Source organism: Saccostrea echinata, unplaced genomic scaffold, assembly GCF_033153115.1.
Source record: "Saccostrea echinata isolate AGI-Se365-2 ecotype Australia unplaced genomic scaffold, CSIRO_AGI_Sech_v1 ptg000054l, whole genome shotgun sequence".
In the NCBI taxonomy this organism is placed as follows: Eukaryota; Metazoa; Mollusca; class Bivalvia; order Ostreida; family Ostreidae; genus Saccostrea; species Saccostrea echinata.
Window position 1 is genome coordinate 61,705,386 of NW_026889803.1, and position 22,825 is coordinate 61,728,210.

At 33.7% G+C, this 22,825-nt stretch overlaps 2 protein-coding genes across 4 annotated transcripts in view; both read left to right on the forward strand.

Moving 5' to 3' along the window:
• LOC133171525 (NADH dehydrogenase [ubiquinone] 1 beta subcomplex subunit 5, mitochondrial-like) overlaps positions 1 to 22,825 on the forward strand; it is a 317,834-nt gene that overhangs the window by 270,629 nt on the left and 24,380 nt on the right. The window lies entirely within an intron of this gene.
• On the forward strand, positions 7,333 to 18,742 carry LOC133205405 (dolichyl-diphosphooligosaccharide--protein glycosyltransferase 48 kDa subunit-like). 3 transcript variants are annotated; one of them, XM_061341212.1, is made up of 12 exons: positions 7,333 to 7,494; positions 11,373 to 11,483; positions 11,650 to 11,736; positions 11,834 to 11,937; positions 12,074 to 12,168; positions 13,505 to 13,598; positions 13,781 to 13,926; positions 14,193 to 14,340; positions 17,167 to 17,287; positions 17,505 to 17,563; positions 17,762 to 17,809; positions 18,422 to 18,742. In XM_061341212.1, the coding sequence occupies exons 1-12, from the start codon at positions 7,368 to 7,370 to the stop codon at positions 18,575 to 18,577; spliced, it is 1,296 nt and encodes a 431-aa protein (XP_061197196.1). In that variant the 5' UTR covers positions 7,333 to 7,367; the 3' UTR covers positions 18,578 to 18,742. The 3 variants fall into 3 exon arrangements, with proteins under 3 accessions (XP_061197196.1, XP_061197197.1, XP_061197195.1); XM_061341213.1 differs by lacking the exon at positions 17,762 to 17,809 and adding an exon at positions 17,900 to 17,947; XM_061341211.1 differs by lacking the exon at positions 17,762 to 17,809 and having other exon boundaries at positions 17,505 to 17,611.

The following is a 22,825-nucleotide window of genomic DNA, read 5'->3' on the forward strand; positions in this document are numbered from 1 at the left end:
AAGAAGATTTTTAAAGATTTTTCCCATATATTCCTATGAAAAACTTTGATCACCCATTGTGGCCCCACCCGACCCCCGGGGGTCATGATTTGAACAAATTTGAATCTAGACTATCTGAGGATGCTTCCATATAAATATGACCAATCATGGCTTTGCTGTTCTTCAGAAGAAGATTTTTAAAGATTTTTCCTATATATTCCTATGTAAAACTTTGATCGCCCATTGTTGCCCCACCCGACCCCCGGGGGTCATGATTTGAACAAATTTGAATCTACACTACCTGAGGATGCTTCCATGTAAATATGACCAATCATGGCTTTGCTGTTCTTGAGAAGAAGATTTTTTAAAAAATTTTCCTATATATTCCTATGTAAAACTTTGATCGCCTATTGTGGCCCCACCCGACCCCCGGGGGTCATGATTTGAACAAACTTGAATCTACACTATCTGAGGATGCTTCAATATAAATATGACCAATCATGGCTTTGCTGTTCTTGAGAAGAAGATTTTTAAAGATTATTCCTATATATTCCTATGAAAAACTTTGATCACCCATTGTGGCCCCACCCGACCCCCGGGGGTCATGATTTGAACAAATTTGAATCTACATTACCTGAGGATGCTTCCATGTAAATATGACCAATCATGGCTTTGCTGTTCTTCAGAAGAAGATTTTTGAAGATTTTTCCTATATATTCCTATGTAAAACTTTGATCACCCATTGTGGCCCCACCCGACCCCCGGGGGTCATGATTTGAACAAACTTGAATCTATACTACCTGAGGATGCTTCCACATAAGTTTCATATTTTCAAACACAGTGGTTCTTGAGAAGACGATTTTTTAATGATGCCACTAATTTTTCACAAACTCTTAATTATCTCCCCTTGGAAGAAGACATGGCCCTTCATTTGAACAAATTTGAATCCCCTTCACCCAAGGATACTTTGTGGCAAGTTTGGTTGAAATTGTCCCAGTGGTTCTGGAGAAGAAGTCGAAAATGTGAAAAGTTTACAGACGGACAGACAGACGGACGGACGGACAGACGGACTACAGACAAAATGTGATCAGAAAAGCTCACTTGAGCCTTCGGCTCAGGTGAGCTAACAAAAGGCAAAAAGTTTATGCAGCTTTTATCGATCTCCGTAAAGCATTTGACACTATATGGAGGGTTTGACTTTATTATAAACTAATTCCATGTATAAAGTTAAATTTTGTTGCATTGTAAATTAATTTCATAAAATTTACAATGTGACATATAATATATAATTTTTAAAGCCATAGTATAATCATTATAATACTATGGGTCAAAAAAATTATAACAGAAACAAATGTTTAAGGTTCATTGGAAGTAATGTACACGGATTTAATACACGTTCTATTTAATTGTGTTACAGGCACTTGAGGGCTGGACCACCCCCCCCCCCCTTTCCATTTTTTAAATCTGGAGTCGACACAGATTTAAAAAGGAAAAAAAATGGTAGGGTCCAGTCCCCACGTGCCTGTGTCCCATGGACCATAATTTGATCTAATTTGAATCTGTACCATCTGAGGATACTTACGAACTTATATGCCTGACCATGGTCTAGTTTTTATTGAGAAAAAGATTTTAAAATATTTTTCCTAAATAATCCAAAAACAAACCAAAAACAAAAAAAAAACAACAAAAAATAAAACAACTTTGGACTCATTGTACCCACGGGGACCATGATTTGAACAAATTTGAATATGCGCTATCTGAAGATGTTTACAAATTAATGTGATCAATTATGCTTTATATAGTAGCTGTTGAGGAGATTTTTTCTATATATAACGATATTCCCATTCTACGAAAGCCTAGAAGGGTCAAATAAGGAAAATGAAAAAAATAATAAAAATCGTAATAACGACTTTTTATCTCGTAATTACGACTTAATAAAGTCGTAATAACGACTTTTAATCTCGTAATTACGACTTTCTTATTTATTTATTTTTTCGTTTTTCCATATTACGGAAACGTATAACCGCCTCGTGTCGTTGTGTTTTACCTCAAAATGACAAAATAAAATCAGTGTCATCTGCCAATAAAATGTATATAACGTCATAATTGTGTCGAGCTGTACAAGGAGATCAGAAAATTACGATAATTGTTTGATGATTTAACTGTCCTGTTAAAGCTTTGTTGACTTTGACCAAAGTATGATAATTTTTTGCGTAATAGCAATGTTGTTGCAATTAATACAAGAGGCCCAAGGGCCACATCGCTCACCTGAGCACTGTGGCTAGGAAAAAAGGAAAAATCAGTTTAGTATTCAAAAGCTTAAATGCATAAGTGGTCCCAACCTACCCCTAAAAAGGGAATGGGGGTCATGATTTGAACAAACTTGAATCTACACTATCTGAGGATGCTTCCGTATAAATATGACAAACCCTGGCTTTGCTGTTCTTGAGATTTTTAAAGATTTTTCCTATATATTCCTATGTAAAACTTTGATTGTTCATTGTGGCCCCACCCTACCCCCGGGGTCATGATTTGAACAAACTTGAATCTACACCACCTGAGAATGCTTCCACATAAATATGACCAATCATAGCTTTGCTGTTCTTGAGAAGAAGATTTTTGAAGATTTTTCCTATATATTCCTATGTAAAAATTTTGATCGTCCATTGTGGCCCCACCCTACCCCCAGGGGTCATAATTTGAACAAACTTGAATCTACACCACCTGAGGATGCTTCCACATAAATATGACCAATCATAGCTTTGCTGTTCTTGAGAAGAAGATTTTTGAAGATTTTTCCTATGTACACCTATGTTAAACATTGATCGTCCATTTTGGCCCCACCCTATCCCTGGGGGTCATGATTTGAACAAATTTGAATCTACACCACCTGAGGATGCTTCCATATAAATATGACCAATCATAGCTTTGCTGTTCTTGAGAAGAAGATTTTTGAAGATTTTTCCTATATATTCCTATGTAAAACTTTGATCGTCCAATGTGGATCCACCCTACCCCCGGGGGTCATGATTTGTACAAACTTGAATCTACACCACCTGAGGATGCTTCCATATAATAATGACCAATCATAGCTTTGCTGTTCTTGAGAAGAAGATTTTTGAAGATTTTTCCTATGTACACCTATGTTAAACATTGATTGTCCATTTTGGCCCCACCCTACCCCTGGGGGTCATGATTTGAACAAATTTGAATCTACACTATCTGAGGATGCTTCCACATAAATATGACCAATCATAGCTTTGCTGTTCTTGAGAAGAAGATTTTTCCTATATATTCCTATGTAAAACTTTGATCGTCCAATGTGGCCCCACCCTATCCCCGGGGGTCATGATTTGTACAAACTTGAATCTACACCACCTGAGGATGCTTCCAAATAAATATGACCAATCATAGATTTGCTGTTCTTGAGAAGAAGATTTTTGAAGATTTTTCCTATATATTCCTATGTAAAACTTTGATTGTCCATTGTGGCCCCACCCTATCCCCAGGGGTCATGATTTGAACAAACTTGAATCTACACTACCTGACAATAATTCCACATGAGTTTCATCTTTCCTGGCCCACTGGTTCTTGAGAAGAAGATTTTTCAATAATGCCATTAATTTTTTGCTATTTCGTAATTATCTCCCCTTGGAGGAGGACACAGCCCTTCATTTGAACAAACTTGAAACCCCTTCACCCAAGGATACTTTGTGCAAAGTTTGATTGAAATTGGCCCAGTAGTTCTGGAGAAGAAGATGAAAATGTGAAAAGTTTACGACAACAATTAACGACGCAGACGCCGCCGCCGACGACAGACAACGGACAAATTTTGATCAGAAAAGCTCACTTGAGCCTTCGGCTCAGGTGAGCTAAAAATGTGTAGCAATATTCTCCCATTTATATATAATGAGAATAAATAATGTCGATATGGTTCCATTTATTAAGCTTTCACGTCGATATTTTGACAGTTCTTGTCTGTTAACGTACGTTTGTCATCTTAAGTTTGAACAACAATTTAACTGTATTGAAAAAAATCATAGCTGAAATTGATCTCTCTATTTATGCATACCACTCGTATCAACTGTGAGGCAATTAAAAAATTAACTGCAAATCAAACGATTCAATACTTTATAGTACATTGACAAATCTATGTCAATTTTGCTTGAATGAGTATTACAAGTAGTTCAAATTTGGATGAATAAATTTCTCTGATTTAAATAAGTTGCATACATGAAATGGTCACATAGGCGTCGGAACAGGGAGGGGGCTTACCCCCCCCCCCTCTTTTTGCAAAGATAAACATAATATAGGCATTGAAAATTGAGGCTTAGCCCCCAAACGTTTTTTTTCCTAGTTGGTTGGTTTAGCCCCCCCCCCCCTTACCACCACCTCGTTTCAAATTTGCTTCCGACGCCTATGTGTCATATATAATACGTTGGAATAATGTCTGCGATGCGTAGCAGTAATGTCTGCGATATTCAATTTAGAGGTATAATTTGTATGAATTATATCAGTGCAACATTTATAAATTCGTCTTTGATAGAATAAAGTGTGTAAATCGTCCAAAACACGTCAAAAAAGTGTCCTTGGAGATTGTTGTCATAGATAAATCTGCAAACTTCGAAGCAACCGTTTTGGACAATATTATAATAAAAAAAATATCGCGTTCCAACTTAAGGAGGTTGGATCCTGCCATCAAAAGTAATGAGAATTTTTTATCAAGTGTATTTTTAAAATTCATACACATAGCTTAATTAAAAATCAAAACAAAACATGGGGGTCAATGGGCTTCTTTTGGCGCTACAGAGCATTAAGTTTGACCTTTTTGCACTGTAAATACATGTACGTCTTACGCATAAATCAATTTTTTAAAGTTTTTCCTCCGTTTTTTTTTTATTCAAATAAGTTATGGGAACAAACACAGTCTTATTTCATCTTGAATAGACACATTAAAATTTGTGACAACAAAAAAATTTCAAATTACTTCGCATGTTCAATTATTTGACCTTTTTTTTTTGCACTCAAAAATTTCATTTTTTCTGCATTAAGAGTTTAACAAGCAAAAACCTCGTTTGAAAGTAATGACATTTTACTGAATTTAAGAAGAATGGTTAAATGTATCTTATATATTCAGAAAAGGATATTAAAAGTGGGGGTTTGTGATGTAAATTTTTAGATATTACTAAAATAGTGCTAATTTTAAGCTTAAATTAGGGCTATTTTTTCCTGGATTTTCACAATATGTTTGCTATATTTATCAAATGTAATGATAGAATTCATGATAGTTTATTTAATATATAATTTAGGACCATGCAGCATAAAACAGTTTACGACAAAAAATACCCCTGTGTGCAGGCTGCATGGAAAAATAGGAATCCAAACTTAACATACTTTAAATACTTTGAAAGAGAAAAAATGACCATTTTCTTCTAAAAAAGCCTTCCGCCACAAAATAAGCCTTCCGCCACAAAATATAGTTCCTCACTTAATGCTTTTGGTATGGAATTTAATCATGGAGTTTTAATTGAATATAGTTTAATTGGCATTGTAGGATCCAAATTTATTGTAAGAATTAAAACATTATGCAGAGTTTTTGAAATACAGGTTAAGATAAAAATCTGCTCAAAAGCTCAGGAGCGAACCTCGTTAACAACACGAGACCATTATACGTTTCCGTACTACTACGCTTTTGTAACTTAAAAGTATCAAATTAGGAAAATGTTCAAAATGAAAAAAATAAATAAATAAAAAGTCGTTATTACGACTTTCTTAAGTCGTAATAACGAGATAAAAAGTGATTATAATGACTTTATTAAGTCGTAATTACGAGATAAAAAGTCGTTATTACGAAATAAAAAGTCGTTATTACGACTTAAGAAAGTCGTAATAACGAGATAAAAAGTCGTAATTACGAGATAAAAAGTAGTAATTACGGGGTAAAAAGTCGTTATTACGACTTTTATTATTTTTTTCATATTCTTTTTTTTTACCCTTCTAGGCTTTCGTACCATTCCCATTTAAAAACTTCAAAGTTTTTATCTCCTTTTGGGGGTCCCATCCTAGCTTTCCCCGAGGACTACTAAAAAAAAAATCTGCACTATCTGTGGACGTTTGCATATTCATATATATGATTGATAAGGGTCAAGTTGTTATTAAGAAGATTTTACAGATTTTACTACATGTATATATATTCCCATGGAAAACGTTAAATTGACCCCCCCCCCCCTCCAACTTATGACCCCAACCTATGGTTTGAACAAATTCAAAACTAAACTACAAGATCTATGCCAGGAAGCTTCAACACAAGTTTTATCTTTTTTGGGCCATCGGTTCCAAAGAAAAGGATTTTTTTAAGATACCAGCCCTATTATTCCCATCCTTGATTATCCCTACTTTACTTAAAAGGGTAACCCCTTTCAGGTTAACCCTAACTCAACACAAGCCCGAAAGCTTCAAGGTCAAAGGGTCAAAGATGTTGGTATCCAAAGGAAGGCCTTCTCACAAGGAATATACTTGTGAAGTTTGATAGCTCCAAGCTCCAAGTGTTCAAAAGTTATGGCCAAAGTTAGTCTCATAAAATTTTGCAAATGTGGGTCAAACTCCAAGATCAAGGTCAATATGATGGTACCCAAAGAAAGGTCTTGTCATAAGAAATACATATGTGAAATATGAAAGCCATAGCTCCAACCAATCAAAAGTTATGGGCAAGGTTAAATTTAAGTTTTTGCTGACAGACAGACAGACGGATGGACAGGGCAAAACCTATATTAGGGGACATAAAAAATCATATACGGTACTAAAACAACACCGTCGTTTAGTATATCGTATATGTTTTGTTTTGTTTGTTTGTTTTTGTTTTTGTTTTTTAATATTTTTTACACGCCAGGCGCAAGTCCCTGTGCTTACCCCCCTAAGGCTAGCACTAGCCCTACCTTATTGGAAAGTTTGGTTGAAATTGGCCGTCCAGTGGATCTGGAAAAGAGTCAAAAATGTGAAAAGTTTTAACAGACATAGATGGACAGACGGACCAACGAACAGCCAGACAGATGAACAAAAACTTTGGTTCAGGCAGGGACGTATATACTTTAGTACTGTACGTCCCTAGTTCAGGTGAGCTAAAAATTGGAGTCAGTCCTGGTTAAGATTGAACTTCAACCTGATAGTACCGAGTTAAAATATCTATAGGGATGAAGTTGACTTGACGAGTCGGATAGGTACAAAATCCTATTAAGATTAAATTAAGGGGGAGAAAAATCGCCCGGTAAGATATGTAGAAAATAAATACTGTCTGGAACTACAATTACCCAGTCCTTAGAAGGAAAGATTATATAGCGCCACCTAACGGAAACCGGCTCCAGTATTGCCACGTTTAGAACAAATTGAAAATGAAGTGGTTACTGCCTTTCATAAGCTTTTGCATCTGTGCAGCAACAGCTGGTAAAAGAACACTTGTGCTAGTGGACAACTGGTCAATCAGGGAAACGCACTCTGTATTTTTCCGAACTCTACGAGGTAATATGCTCCGCTTACAACAAGAGTCCACAAACACGATTAAGCCAGGTCCAGTACAATCCGTAGCTAAAATTACCTACCGTAGCTTAATTTATTTACCTACCTCAGGTAGCTTTATTTAGCTATTTCAAGGCAACTTTCACAATTTTGCTTTTTATTTTAAAAAGACAAAAACTCGCAAGTAAGTGACTACTAATATTTATTCTAGGTATTATTTAAAAAGCGATCTAAAGCAGGGGTAGTTTTAACATTGCTGCGTTTGAACACTTTTAAGGAAAATATGTATTTCCATTGTCTGAGTAACTGTACACCACCTTGTGTGCGATGAGGCGTGGATAAGTATGATTACTTCACATTGTGCTCATGTTAACCAGAACTGGTTTTCTTTATTTCACTCAAGAAGTAACTGTTAGGTCACAAATTAACTGCTGGATATAGCCCAGAAAATTCTAGAACTTTGATTGCAATTGCGCAGAAAAAGACACATCTCCAATTTGGTACTTGATGCTAAGAACCAAATCCAAGATAACCTCCTTAGTTACCACTTTGCAGTGCACAAGATTTTAACAAAAATGGGGGATTGTCTCCTACATCTTAGAGAATTAAATGTAATTTTTTATGTATATTTCTGCTTGTCAATGAAATAAACTCTTTTTGTCCCAAAAATAAGTTTTTATTGGTATATTTTCTGAAATCAAACACTTAGCAGCCATGCCAGCTGTCTGTTCAATAGAGATAAATATCTACCAGCTAGCTGTAAGGTTGGCTGCCACAATCTTGAACGCAGCCCAGTAAGTTGTGTTTGATATTGGCAAGCAGTTAATCTAGTCCTCCCGACTCTCAGTTTACTATTGATATTGCTCATTCTGCTGAATAGAATCGCTTCATACTTGTCAGGCACCTTGTCTGCTTTGAAATACATTCACGCATACATGAATATGATAACAATGCCAAATTAAGGTCTTTTGATTTTCAAATCCTGAATGTTCCGGATTGCGATTTTTTTAGCTTTACTAGTCGGAGACTAGAAGAGCTTATTGGATAGTAAGGTGTCCGTCATCTGTCTATCTGAAAACAATTTTTCAAAACGCTACTCCTCGTACTATTTTTGGTCTAATTTTAATATAACTTGGCACATAAGTCAAAAACGCTAAGATACATAATTCTGTGTATTGGTTTTTGATTTCAATGAATGGTGTTGTCATGGTTAGTAAAAATAGAGATTTCTGGGAAATACTTTCAAAAGGCTATTCCTCCTATAGTTTTGGTCTGATTTCAATATTAATTGGAGAACAAGTAGATTACACTAAGATACATAATCATCGTTTTTTGATTTCAATGAACGATGTTGCCATGGTTACTAAAAATAGAAATTTCTGTAAAAAAAAACTTTCAAAATGCTAATCCTCCCATAGTTTTGATCTGATTTCAATATAACTTAGCATACAAGTAGACTCCACTAAGATGCATAATTCTATATATTGGTTTTTGATTTCAATGAACAGTGTTGCCATAGTTACTAAAAATAGAAATTTCTGTGAAATACATTTAAGACCATACTTCTAGTACAGTTTTGATCTGATTTCAGTTTAACTTAGCACACAAGTACACTAAGATGCACAATCATCTTTATCAGTTTTTGATTTCGATGAATGGTGTTGCCATGGTTACTAAGAATAAAAATTTTCTTGAAATACTTTCAAAATGCTTCTCCTCCTACAGTTTTGGGCTGATTTCAATATAACTTCGCTCACAAGTAGACTTTACTGAGATACATAATTGTCTTTATTGTTTTTGATTTTGTTGAATGATGTTGCCATGGTTACTAAAATTGAAATTTCCGTAAAATTCTTTTAAAAGGTTACTCCTCCTACAGTTTTAGTCTGATTGCAATCTTGCCACAAAAAAAGACTAAATCAAGGATCATTATTCTATTTATTGCTGTTGCAAAGTTTCAAGTTCAAGTGCTTCTTTTCTCTTCCTTTGTTATAAGTACAAACCAGTAAAGCTACAGTCTCAACAGAGACTTCTGGTTTTATTAACATTCTTCATTTCACTTAAAGGTGCATAGACACAGATTTGAAGTTTATATTTCCTCAAATTTCCTGTATATCACAACTTATATGTTGCTATAGCATTTCACATGAAAATAAAATTAAAAACTTATTTAATCTGGAAATTATTGAAACTACGAATTTCGGGAGGCGTTTGATTAACACATCCTTGCACTTTCACAATTTTTAACTTTATCCTTAATACTTAAGAAAAATAGCAATTTTGTTGTGTATTAATGAATAATATTATATCTATAATCCAGAAAATTCAGAGTAAAAATGTGCGAAAGCAAAACCCACTCACTTAAGTACTGTCAGCCCGTGCTCAGTGTTGTGTAATTGTGTTACACAGAGTTTAACAAATTGAATACACCCGTGAAACATAAACTGTTCTTGTAAATAGGGCACGAGCTCTGTTGTTGTTAATGTTTACGTTTCACCGGGTGTGTTCAATTGTTATACTCTGCACACACCACTGAGCAAGGACTGACAATACTGGTGAGAGGATTTTGCTTTCTACATTTCTACTCTGAAATTTCTGCATTATAGTTTTAATATTTTTCATTAATAAACAACAAAATTGCCACTTTTCTAAAGTAATAAGGATAAAGTTAAAGTTTATGAAAGTGCAAGGATGTGTCTATCAAACGCATCTAGAAATTCGAAGTTTCAATAACTTCCAGATAAAATAAGATTTTTATCAAATTTTCATATGAAATGCTCTAGCAACATAAAAGTCATGAAATTATATAGAAAATTTGAGTAAATATTAACTTCAAATCTGTGTCTAAGCACCTTTAAAAGAATTGCTTCAATCTTCTTGGGCATATCTACTACGTTAAAGTTAGTTCCAACATACTTAAATATATCAACAATATTACATGTATGATAATGACATCTGTCCGAAACGATGAAATCTAGTGCTAAATTATAAATGTAGAAACCAAAAATGGATACCGGTTCATGTGATCAAATTTAGTTCATAAATACCACCATTTTGTAATATTTTTGAAATTTTTGTGTTTTTGTGATTAAAGTTCAACATAGTTAATGTGTCTGAAAAATTTGAACTGAATCTGTTCTGTGATTTGGAGAATATCAGCAAAAAACATTAACGAGAGAGTGGGGAGGACTAGATATACCACTAGCCTTTGATATTGTAGTTGGAACACCACATACTTGTACAGTGCAACAAATCTGAATCACTGTGTCATGTTTTTAAGCAGAAAATTGTCTTTAAACACATATAACAATATTTCAGCTATCAAAAGTAAGCATGATATGTATACTAATAAATCAAAATTTCTAAGTTCCTGGGCAAGTTTTTGATTACATTGTTTTTCTATTAGATTATTTTGACAATATAAATTATTAATTATATACCAAAAAGTAACAAAGCAAATTTTTTCATTCAGTCAAATTTTATTGAAGTGCTTTATCACAAAATGCAGAAATGTTTAAGAACCCTAGAAATTAAATTTCACAAAATTCAATAATGCATTTATCCTCCATTCAAACGAATTAAGAGCAAGGCATCTGCTCCTCAAAAAGTTCAAAAAATTGGAAGAAAAATCTTTATTGAAGGTTATTCAATGTGTTGACAAGGTCTCCCTCTAATTCCGCTAGATATTGCAGCTGGAAAAGCTGTGCCACTCTCTGGTCTATCTTGTCCCATACGTGCTCTTTAGGGTTGAGGTGTGGATGACAAGGGGGCTAACTGAAATTGTCTGTGCCTTGCCAGCAATATTAAGCATACAGGACACATTCAATTTTCAGATGTTGAATGATGGTCATGTATATTGTGTTCATTTTATTCAATGTTAGATCGTGGATTTGAGTTGACCTTCAAGACCGCTGATGACTCCAGTCTGGCCCTAGTAAAATACGGGGAGTTCCTGTTCGACAACCTTATTCTGTTTTCTCCTTCTGTAGAAGGTAACAACATACATTTATCTAAAATTCATATTTCACTTATATATATGACACTTAGAATTAAATTTGTTATAATTTGCCATGTTTGTATATGAGTTTTCTTTGTTGTAATTTTATACAAGGTAACTTTGACACCGGTACTTGAATTTCTTTAAAATCTTTTTGACAGAGTTTGGAGGATCAATTGATGTGGCAGCCATCACTAACTTTATTGATGGAGGGGGAAATGTTTTAGTTGCAGCCAGCTCAGACATAGGTATTCTGTCAATCCATTTACAAGCTATTTTCAACAGTAAAACATTTCTGTATGTTGAGGTACTAATACCGTGTATCCAATATTTTCTGACACACAGGTGATCCGATTCGTGAGCTTGCCACAGAGTGCGGAGTGGAGTTTGACTATGAGAAGACAGCTGTTATTGATCACCTTAACTATGACATCAAGGATCAGGGGAAGGTGAGGGAATAGTGAAGACAAAAACAGCACAGCTCTTAAAAAGTTTTATTGAATGATAGGAAGTATATACATTTGTAACTTATAATAAAACATCATATTAAATTTCAGGAAGAATTCTTTTTGTTTTTACTTTTAGCACACAATGGTGATTGCCGACTCAAAAAATCTGCTTGATGCTCCCCTTATTGTTGGATCCAAGAACATCAACCCCCTGCTGTACCGCGGAGTGGGGTAAGTGACGGGTAGTTTGAAGAAACTGAACAATGTAATGAATAAGGATAGGGTTACTATTATCCTTCTAAGCTTTAATGGTCAAAGACTAGAAACCTATTTTCATGCTTAGGTTTTTGTCACCATCTGTCAGTCTGTTAGTGTGTAAACACCCCCCCCCCCCCCCCAAATGTGTCTACCTACATAAGTAAAAATAAACTACACCAAGTTACACAAATCTATTTTTTAGTTTTCTTATTTTGATGAATGGTGTTGCTATTTTTACTAGATATAGGAATTTCTGTGAAATTCTTTGTAAGTGCTACTCCTCCTTAATTTTTGTCCCATTGAAATAGAACTTAGTACAAGTGAAATAGATTTGGTTTTGATGAAAGTTTGCCAAACTAAAGACAAATAAAATAATGTATGGAATTATCTTATTTTACTTGTACAGTTCTGGTCTGCTTTCAGTGAAATTGGGTAGACTATACCAGCTTTTAATCTTATATAACGTATAATGGGTATTTTCTGGGGTTGTCTAATTTTTGTGGAATTTTATGGATAGAACAAATCTGCAAAAATTACAATAGCAAAATATTTCTTCAATATTTATTCAGATGTTTTATACAAGCAAGTCTGATCAGACAAGTGGTGCGTATGTCGGTCAACCTGGTTTAATGTTATAACTTATTACTCTATATTCTAAAAAAAAAAAAAACAAAAACAAAAACAAAAACAACAAAGATTTATGCTTATGGATGTATGAAATAAACAGAATTTGAAAATAATTTACACAGACTAACTAAAAGATAGTAGAGTTTAGTATAAGTTCTCAGGCACCTTTTCTCAACATGTCTTTAAATGAATTTATAAAATGTAAACATGTCAGTGTTCTGCCAAATCCTTAGTATTTGGTGTGCATATCTCATAAATTTTTGTGGTATACATGTAATGCAACCGCAAAAATTGAAAACACAGAAATTAATTTGCTACCTTTCAGGGGTCAAATCACAAAAAAATTCCAACCGCAGAAAATACCCATTATACAGTACTCATTTAAAATTCTATAAAATGGTGTTGCCATGCCTCCTAAAAGTAGAATTTTCTGTGATATTCTTTGAATGCTACTGTTCCTACAGTATTGGTTTTATTTCAGTAAAACTGTACAAAGTAAGAAAACATCAGAAATGAATACACAATTATTTTTTTTTTTAAGAAGTGTTTCAAGCTGTAATGCAACTTTTCTATTCAAGTATTGATAATACAAACTAGTAGAGCGACAGTCTCATCAAAGACTTCTCGTTCATTTCATTTACCTTTAATACATTATCTCTATTGTTGCTATTTGTTACTACAGAATGGTGGCTGATCCAGAGAACCCCCTCGTATTGAGTGTGCTTCATGCCTCCTCCACTGCCTACTCCTTCTTCCCAGACAAACCCATTGATGATGTGAGTAGTATTTTCCTCCTGGAATCATTGACAATTCACATCATATTCCCTCAGTAATCATATGTGGTAAAAAGAAATTTCTGAATAATTGCATTGTCAAAACATGTATATATTTAATAATGCTGTTGTATTCAATTTTGATAAATTATTGTTTATTTTTGAACATGATTTCCTAATTCTAGTATCCTCATGCTGTTGGCAAAAACACCCTGCTGGTAGCAGCTCTACAGGCCAGAAATAATGCTAGAGTTGTCTTCCTTGGCTCCCTGGATTTCTTCAGCGATGAATTCTTTACTGCAAATGTCCAGAATGGAATGACTAACAAAAAGTAAGAAGAATTCTTATGGAAATATCTCCTTTAATTAGATTCATCAAAATTTGCATTTTCTTTTAAAAAAAAATTCAATTTCTTTAGCTCTTTTTGTATTCTTTAAAACTTTGTTTTGTGAGCTTTGGAACATGATTGTTTTAGAGGTTATATCTCAGAATGTCAGAGGCTACCCTTTATATAAACAAAACATCTGTTATTGTGCAGATGAGTCACAATCATTGCATACATAAAATCTTTTCTTAACACTTTATAATTGTTTACAGATTCCCCAAATCAGGTAATGAGGACCTAGCTATCAGTCTATCACAATGGGTGTTCAAGGAGAAGGGTGTCCTACGTGTTGGGGCAGTTAAACACAACAAACAGGGAGAAAAAGAACCTCCTCAGGCTTACACTGTCTACGACATGGTGGTAAGTACAGACCTCAGCTTACACTGTCTACGACATGGTGGTAAGTACAGACCTCAGCTTACACTGTCTACCACATGGTGGTAAATGCAAACCTCCTCAGGCTTACACTGTCCATCATATGGTGGTAAGTACAAACTTCAGTTTAAACTGTCTACCACATGGTGGTAAGTACAGACCTTCTCAGGCTTACACTGTCTGCCACATGGTGGTAAGTACAGGGTAACAACAAAAATTTAAATTACATTTAGTGCTAAAATAATGATTGTATACATGAACATATATCTTGATGTTTATTGATTGATTTTTCAGGAAAATGATAATCACTAGTTTCAGCTACAAATATCATATAACATGTATAAAAAGACTAAAACATACAAACGCCATTTTCACAGTATTTGTGTTTTTTCATACTCACTTATGTTATAATGCACTCTGCATCAAAATATATGATTAAATCCTTGACAATTATGACCAAATTATGACAAAATGGTACCCCTAACAAGTTAAATGATATATAACACTCCCATGTTCTAGACAATAAAAATATTAAAGATTTACTACCTAAAATATGGGGTATATTTTGCGTTATGCTGTTGCAGCCGAAAAATGGCTTTGTTTTCCAGTTTTTGTTTCAAGAGATTTACAATAGAAACTCTTAGTTATAGATGTCAAATCATTGTGAAATTATCCCTCTTTTATATGCAATTTACTGTATGTAAATCAACAAAATATTAGCGAAATAATGTTTAAATATGTGAAAATGCAGATACGTTATGAAATTTAATAAAATTCGACTGTATGAACTTGCAGTTTAAAAAAATATATGTTAATGCATTACTCTTACTTTAGGTTCATTTTAAAATTAGAGTTAAATGATAAATGAAACAATAAAGAAAAGTTTGAGTGGATTCTTCAAAACTTTAGAAAATGACACATTTTCTTCTTACTGGCATAAAAAGTCCCAAAATTCTGTAGTGTCCGCAACACGTGCTTATTCTGGAATGCATTATGAATTATATTTCTTTTATTTTACATGTAAGAGGCCAGTACAGCTACTAATCTATCTACCAAAAAATATGAGACTTTAGCTCAGTGTTGCTTGGAATTCTGGCAAATATATTGTGTTTTGTAGAGTCCGCAACGCTGTAGAGTCCACAACAGCTTTTTAAATTCACAGTTTCTTCAAAGAAATGTAACATGATTTCAATTGATCATCACTATAATTGTCCAAATATTCAATACAAATATGTAAGGTTACCAAACTTAGTGGAACTATAACTTCATACTTTGAATAACACCCATAACAACTTCTTTATACATAATATTCAAAATCTTTCAATTGTCAGTCTTATGTTATATATTGAAAGTTAATTTTCATGTGGTATTTAAAACTGAGTAAGTGGAAACTAAAGAATATATCAAGATGTTAATTGTTAATTAATAAGTCTAGTTCTAATTAATACAGTTGTGTTGCGGACACTACAGTAATAACTATATACCACATTCATTTATTATTTTCACTTTTTATTTCATTAAATATTTTTGAAATGTAAAACACTTTTCTGATATTTTGCTCCTTTGATAATACAATTAGTTAACTGGACTAAGATAACAAATGGTGATTTTTGTACAAGATAACACTTCAAACTTACTGGTATATATATGGGTTTCATTTTCCAGGCCGGATAGCCATTTTTGACTAGCCTTTTTTATTTCCCTATAATATAACACCATTTACTGTACATATAGAACTAGTTAGAGATTAAGATTTTCAGTTTACTCCATTCAAACCAAATATGGTGTCATTTAGCAATATTTCAATATATTGTAGTGTCCGCAACAATTTCAATACTGAAAAAAATTATGGATGCCTCAGTAAATTCTTTAATTCATCGAATTTATCTATAAAACTATTTGTTATAACTTCTTTAATTGTATTAAAATAAGTAAAATCACAGACATTTTTTAAAACTGCAAAAGAATTATACATCAAGAAATAATTAATGGTCCTTGTTATGTGGTTATTTTCATCTCAATAAACCACATTCTGCATCTTTTTATATGGTACATTTTCAAGAGTTGATCCATTGGTACATAATTCAGCCTAGAAATGAACATTTATCAACAGTTATTTTTATAAAAATGACAAAAGATTATTCTTTTGGTTACTTGTAGTGTCCGCAACAAAAATGCTATGCATTTTCAAAGCTAGACAAGATACAAACAAAGATATCCAGGGTGTTACATGTATGATAAATGTATTTGAAATTTAGAAGTATTCAATTTAATTTTCACATGATAATTATATAGGTCTTATGTGTGATTGTAAAGGTAGATAAACTTAAGGAAGGGAGATAAATTAGGCAAAAAAATTAGCAAGTCATTAATGTGAATAAAATTTTTGTTTTCAAAGAGAACCATAAGATTTTTCTTTTATTTCACTGCAATTAGGTACATAATCGAAACCCGCAAGAAGTTTGGAATAAATAACTATCTTTAATATTTTATTTTAGACATAACAGGTGTAATGTAGTGTCCACAACACAAGGTCTCGCCCAAAATTTGACTTCGCATAACTTTTTTCGTAAGAATGCTTATATAAAAAAAATTTGGGACTCATTTACATAGGTATTGTACTTTCTAGAAAACATGTCAATAATGTGCTGTTTAACTTTTTATTTTTTGGTCCAAGTGCAACACAATTAGCACAAATACTGTGAAAATGGCGAAAGGGTATATCTGTATTGATGTCAGTATATTTGATTGAGCCATACACTCTATTTATTTCCATCTTAAAATTAAGATTTATGAATGATGCATTTGTAGGAATACTCTATTGAAATAGAAGAACTGAAGGACGGTCAGTGGAAGCCATTCACTGGTAAAGATGTCCAACTGGAATTTGTCCGCATTGACCCATTTGTCAGAACAACTCTCAAGAACTCAAGTGAGAATGGCTCTTTCAAGATAATTTTCCTTTGCTTTTCAATGTAGAAAAGTTTTGTTTTGTTAATTTCTCTAGATAATAATCATAGCACGTAATAGGAGAGAAAAAATTATGTATTAAACTTTCTGAAAGAAATGAATATTGCCTTACTTCTGGAAACCCTTTGGACAGTTCAAAAACAGTTCACCACTGTTATTTTTGATTTTCTGTTTTTCAGATGGCAAATTCCATGTCACGTTCAAGTTACCTGATGTTTATGGTGTTTACAAGTTCCAGGTGGATTATAACAGAGTGGGTTATACTCACCTATATAGTACAACACAGGTAAGACAAAAGTTCCAGGTGGATTATAACAGAGTGGGTTATACTCACCTATATAGGACAACACAGGTAAGACAAAAGTTCCAGGTGGATTATAACAGAGTGGGTTATACTCACCTATATAGTACAACACAGGTAAGACAAAAGTTCCAGGTGGATTACAACAGAGTGGGTTATACTCACCTATATAGTACAACACAGGTAGGACAAAAGTTCCAGATGGATTACAATAGAGTGGGTTATACATGTACTCACCTATATAGTACAACACAGGTGAGAAAAAAGTTCCAGGTGGATTACAACAGAGTGGGTTATACTCATCTGTATAGTACAACACAGGTAAGACAAAAGTTCCAGGTGGATTACAACAGAATGGGTTATACTCATCTGTATAGTACAACACAGGTAAGACAGAAGTTCCAGGGGGATTACAACAGAGTGGGTTATACTCATCTGTATAGTACAACACAGGTAAGACAAAAGTTCCAGGTGGATTACAACAGAGTGGGTTACACTCATCTGTATAGTACAACACAGGTAAGACACACCACAGCAGGAACAAAGCAATGCCACATATGTAATTTGATGTCAGGGGCAGTGCTACAATTTAAGGAATTTTATTTACTTCAATTAAAATATGATACATATGTGTCATTTTAACAAATTTTATTTACTTCCATTAAAATATTATACTTATGTGTAATTTAAAAAAAAAAAAAAAGAGGAGTAGCTACTTTTCAGATCAGTGTCCAATTTTACAAATTCTTAGAGGGTTTGAAAATATAACTTGATAGTTGACAATTTATTTTACAGGTATCGGTGAGACCATTGCAGCACACTCAGTATGAGAGGTTTATATACTCAGCCTACCCCTACTATACCAGCGCCTTCTCTATGATGGTGGGAGTCTGTGTATTCAGTCTAGTGTTTCTACATTTTAAGGATGAACCAAAGGAAAAGAGAGAATAATAAAAAAAAACCACACAAAATAGAATTCCATGAAGAGACAGCTTTACCATCACTAGACTTTTTTCCCAATATTTTTTACCTTCAAGATTGAGTGAATGTTGCAAAGTAAAATTTGTTGTCCAGTATTACATTGGAAACCTTTGGAATAAATGATAGTAAACCTGAGAGTAATTTTACTGTGAATACATCTTGTAACAGAGACATGTTTGTGCATCGAAATGGATTTGTAATCCATATACACATGGATTTGAACCTCTGCCATGCCAGTCCAGTACTTTACCTTAAGGGTTAACCCTCTAGCCCAAGCTAGTAGAATGTCGTGTATCTTACACTATCACAGTTTTTTTGCAGACCTGAGCCAGAGGCTCCATTGAATCTTTCACATTAAAGTTTCATTGTTTGTTTAATGAATTGATTTTTTTTTTTTGCATCTCTTAGAAGCACTAAAGCAATTTCAACCAAACTTTTAAAGATGAAGGGGATTTAAATTAAGAAGAGATACATGTAAGTGCAAAATAAGGAGGATTCATATCTGATTTTTTGATATCTGAGTCACCTTCTGTGACCTATTACTTTTTGTTTTACTGTATCATGGGGTGTCAATACTGTATGTTTTGTAAAGGATTGAACATTTTCAACCTCTTCTCTGGAATGACTGAACCAGTTGAAACCAATTTTGTAACATGTCTAGCATCTATAGATAATGCGGAACCAAAACTGTAAATTTTATAGCCCCTGCCTTCTCTAGTGGTGTGGCCAAAACCATCAAAATTTGATGCAATTTTCAAAACATCTTTACTCCTAGACATCAAGTGTCAAGTGTTGGCATGATTTTAATAAGCAATGAGCCTAGGTTTTCCAGAATTCAGAGAGTGCTGATCTTTCACTTCATTTCTGTTATGAATTCTGCAGAAGAGTAGTATGCCAGTCGCTGAACAGACTTTGAAGAGTTAAGATCTCAGCACTTAGTCACAATGCAAAAAGAGTTTAGATGTATTTTTAAAAATTGTATAAGAGGATATAAAGGCAAAATGCGAACCATCTATCCTTCCGATTTAGTAATCTGGAAGAAAAAGAAGAATACTTGGACATTCCAGCTGACAAAGCCTGTAACAATATACATATATAGTCTTCGTTTGGGCTCGTCAGTTATTACAACTGGTTTAGAAGAACTTGGCTTTAAAGGTGCTTGGACTAAGATTTGAAGTTAATAATTTCTCAAATTGTCTGTATAATTTCATGACTTATATGTTGCTATAGCATTTCATACTAAAATATAATAAAAATCTGATTTCATCTCGAAGTTATTAAAACTTCGAATTTCTGGACGCGTTGGATTGACACATCCTTGCGCTTTCACGTATTTTGATTTTATTCTTAATACTTAAGAAAAGTGACAATTTTGTTGTGTATTAATGAAAAATATTAAAACTATAACCGAGAAAATTCAGAGTAGAAATGTTCGAAAGGAAAACCCACTCAGAGTATTGTAAGTCCGTGCTCTGTGGTGTATGCAGAGTTTGACAATTGAACACATCCGGTGAATCGTAAACATTAACGATAACAGGGCTCGTGTCCTGTTTACAAAAACAGTTTCACGGGTGTGTCATGGCCGTAGGAACCGGGGGGCACGGGGGGCCGTGCCCCCCCCCCCCAATAATTTTGCCGATATATAGATTACTATAGAAAACATAGCTACTATATGCTTGTGCCCCCTCAATAAAAACGTGTGATGACCTTTTTTTTGTCAAGGAATTTTTAGTTGATAGTGCCGCCCGGCTCAACTGAAATTGTATGGCTGTGCCCCCCCCCCCCCCCCAAACTGAAATTGCTTCCTATGGGCCTGTGTGTTCAATTTGTTAAACTCTATACACATCACAGAGCACGGACTGACAATACTGGTGAGTTGGTTTTGCTGTCGAACATTTCTACTCTAAATTTTCTGGATTATAGATGTAATATTTTTCATTAATACGTAACAAAATCGCTTCTTTTCTTGTTAAATATTAAGGATAAAGTTAAAATTTGTGTAAATGCAAAGATGTGTTAATCAAATGCGTCCCGGAATTCGTAGTTCCAATAATTTCCAGATAAAATAAGTTTTTAATTATATTTTCGTGTGAAATGCTATTGCAATATATAAGTCGTGATATTATACAGAAAATTTGAGAAAATATTAAGTTCAAATCTGTGTCTAAGCACCTTTAAGGTAATGAATGAAATCTGTTTTAATGCATACATGTATCTTCTAAATTTCACCAGAAAAAAGAATAATTTCACTATAATGTCAGTAATCAAGGATCTTTGTAAGAAAAATAATAAGCTGTGACATATTTTCACCATATTTTGAAGAAAAATTAGAGAATCCTATATATTCATCATTGAGGAGGCTACATTTATGCCATCTACGCGCCATATGACTGTCTGTTATTAAATGGAAAGTAACTTTTGATCCATTTATAGTAGAGTCCTGATATTTGGACATATTTAAAAGGAGTCTCCATTCTTTTTGTACAATAAAGGTCATAGTAAGAGGTCAAAGGTCAAATAGTGACGTCATCTACTAAATCTGTACAATTTTTTTTTTCATTTGATTTATTTAAAATCGCCAAAATATCTGAAACCGCCGGTTCAAATTTCCTCATTTTGACATATTTTAATCTGGGTTTCATTTTGATTATTCTGTTGATTTTTTTGGAAAAATTGAATTATACATTTTCTTTAAAGAGGACTTAATGTGTGGCATATTTACATGTAAATTTTCAATTCCCGGGCTATGTATGTTCTATTTTTACATCACATTTTACTCAGATATACCGGTATCAAAATATTTTACTAAATTTTAGTACAAAAAGATTGCCTTTATAAACAGCATCACACAAATTTGCAATAGATTAATTGGTTATTTTTAAATAAAGCACAATCTCAGGTTGGCTGTCTTATTTCGGAATCTTCTTACAGGGGTCTGATAGGCCATATTTCAAACTATGTGGGCAAAAAAATGTACCGTTGAATTTCTATCATGTTACATATAAAGTTTGAACAAATTGAATTTGTGAAAAAATTTTGCCTATCTATTGTGTACCACCTTAATGCCACATTTTGTAATCCATCTCTCTGTACAAGCGGGATGTCTTCAGCTTTTCCCTGAACTTTCCCTATCCTCAAATTTACTTTTAAAAGATGAAATTCTCCAAAATCAAGTACAAATGTACTTTTAACATTCCAGTCAATGGTAGTGAATTTGATTTACCTATACTGGATTACAAAGCTTCGTAAAAAATCCTTTCAAGCAAAGATGCTTTGCAGGATCCAGTAAATCCCTCACTAAAATATTTACTGCTGTGAAGGAGAAACTTCTGATGCACAGTGTTACAACATATTCAAGAAGTAATGTAAATAAATGTGAATTCTCAAAAATCCATAGAAAATTTAAGTCACTTTTTTTTTTTAACCAAAATCAGTAACATTAACGGATTAATACATTTTATTACTCTACGCTTTATAAAACCAGGCCCGTAGGAAGCAATTTCAGTTTGGTGGTGGTGGGGGGGGGGGGGGGGCACAGCCATACATTTTCAGTTGAGGGGGCACTGTCGACTACCAATAATTCCATGACAAGCGAACAAGCAAACGTCATTAACCGTTTTTATTGAGGGGGAAGAAGCATATAGTAGCTATGTTTTCTATAGTAATCTATATATCGGCAAAATTATTGGGGGGGGGGGCACGGCACGGGGGGGGGGTCCTCCGGCCATGAAAACATTTCCTCATGATAAATTAAAGACCAAACTTTTTCACGTCATAGACAACTGCTTCTTCAATAAAAGTGGAACTCGGATATTTGTTAGTTATCGTATCTTGTAATTTGGGCGTTTACAGAGATATTTCGTTAAAAATCTTTCTGATTCTACACAAAAGTACTATAATTATAGCTAAATCTAAATTTAAGAAATTCCTCATTGAAAATATTTTTGTAGTCTTTGGAGACCAAGTCTTCCAACAATCTCAATAAATCTGTTTGAAATTCGCTGGGCACTAATTGTGGTCCTTCATTAGCTTACACGTTTTTATATTCTTACAAAGCACAATAAATTTATTTAAAAAATTCGTCACGAGGAGAAAACTCTTGGCGTGGCCTTAGATTAGACATTAAGATATACATATACAGTGTATGGTTATCGACGACGTTTTATCAATAAAGATGTAATTTTCATTCACGTGTCGACTAGATATAGTCGAGTGAAG

What these genes read in the sequence shown, in the direction of transcription:
- LOC133205405 (XM_061341211.1), top strand. Translation starts at nt 7,368, where the DNA reads ATGAAGTGGTTACTGCCTTTCATAAGCTTTTGCATCTGTGCAGCAACA. An exon ending in ATTTTTCCGAACTCTACGAG is followed by an intron (nt 7,495 to 11,372) that starts GTAATATGCTCC and finishes ATTCAATGTTAG; the next exon opens with ATCGTGGATTTGAGTTGACC. An exon ending in CTGCTGTACCGCGGAGTGGG is followed by an intron (nt 12,169 to 13,504) that starts GTAAGTGACGGG and finishes TTGTTACTACAG; the next exon opens with AATGGTGGCTGATCCAGAGA.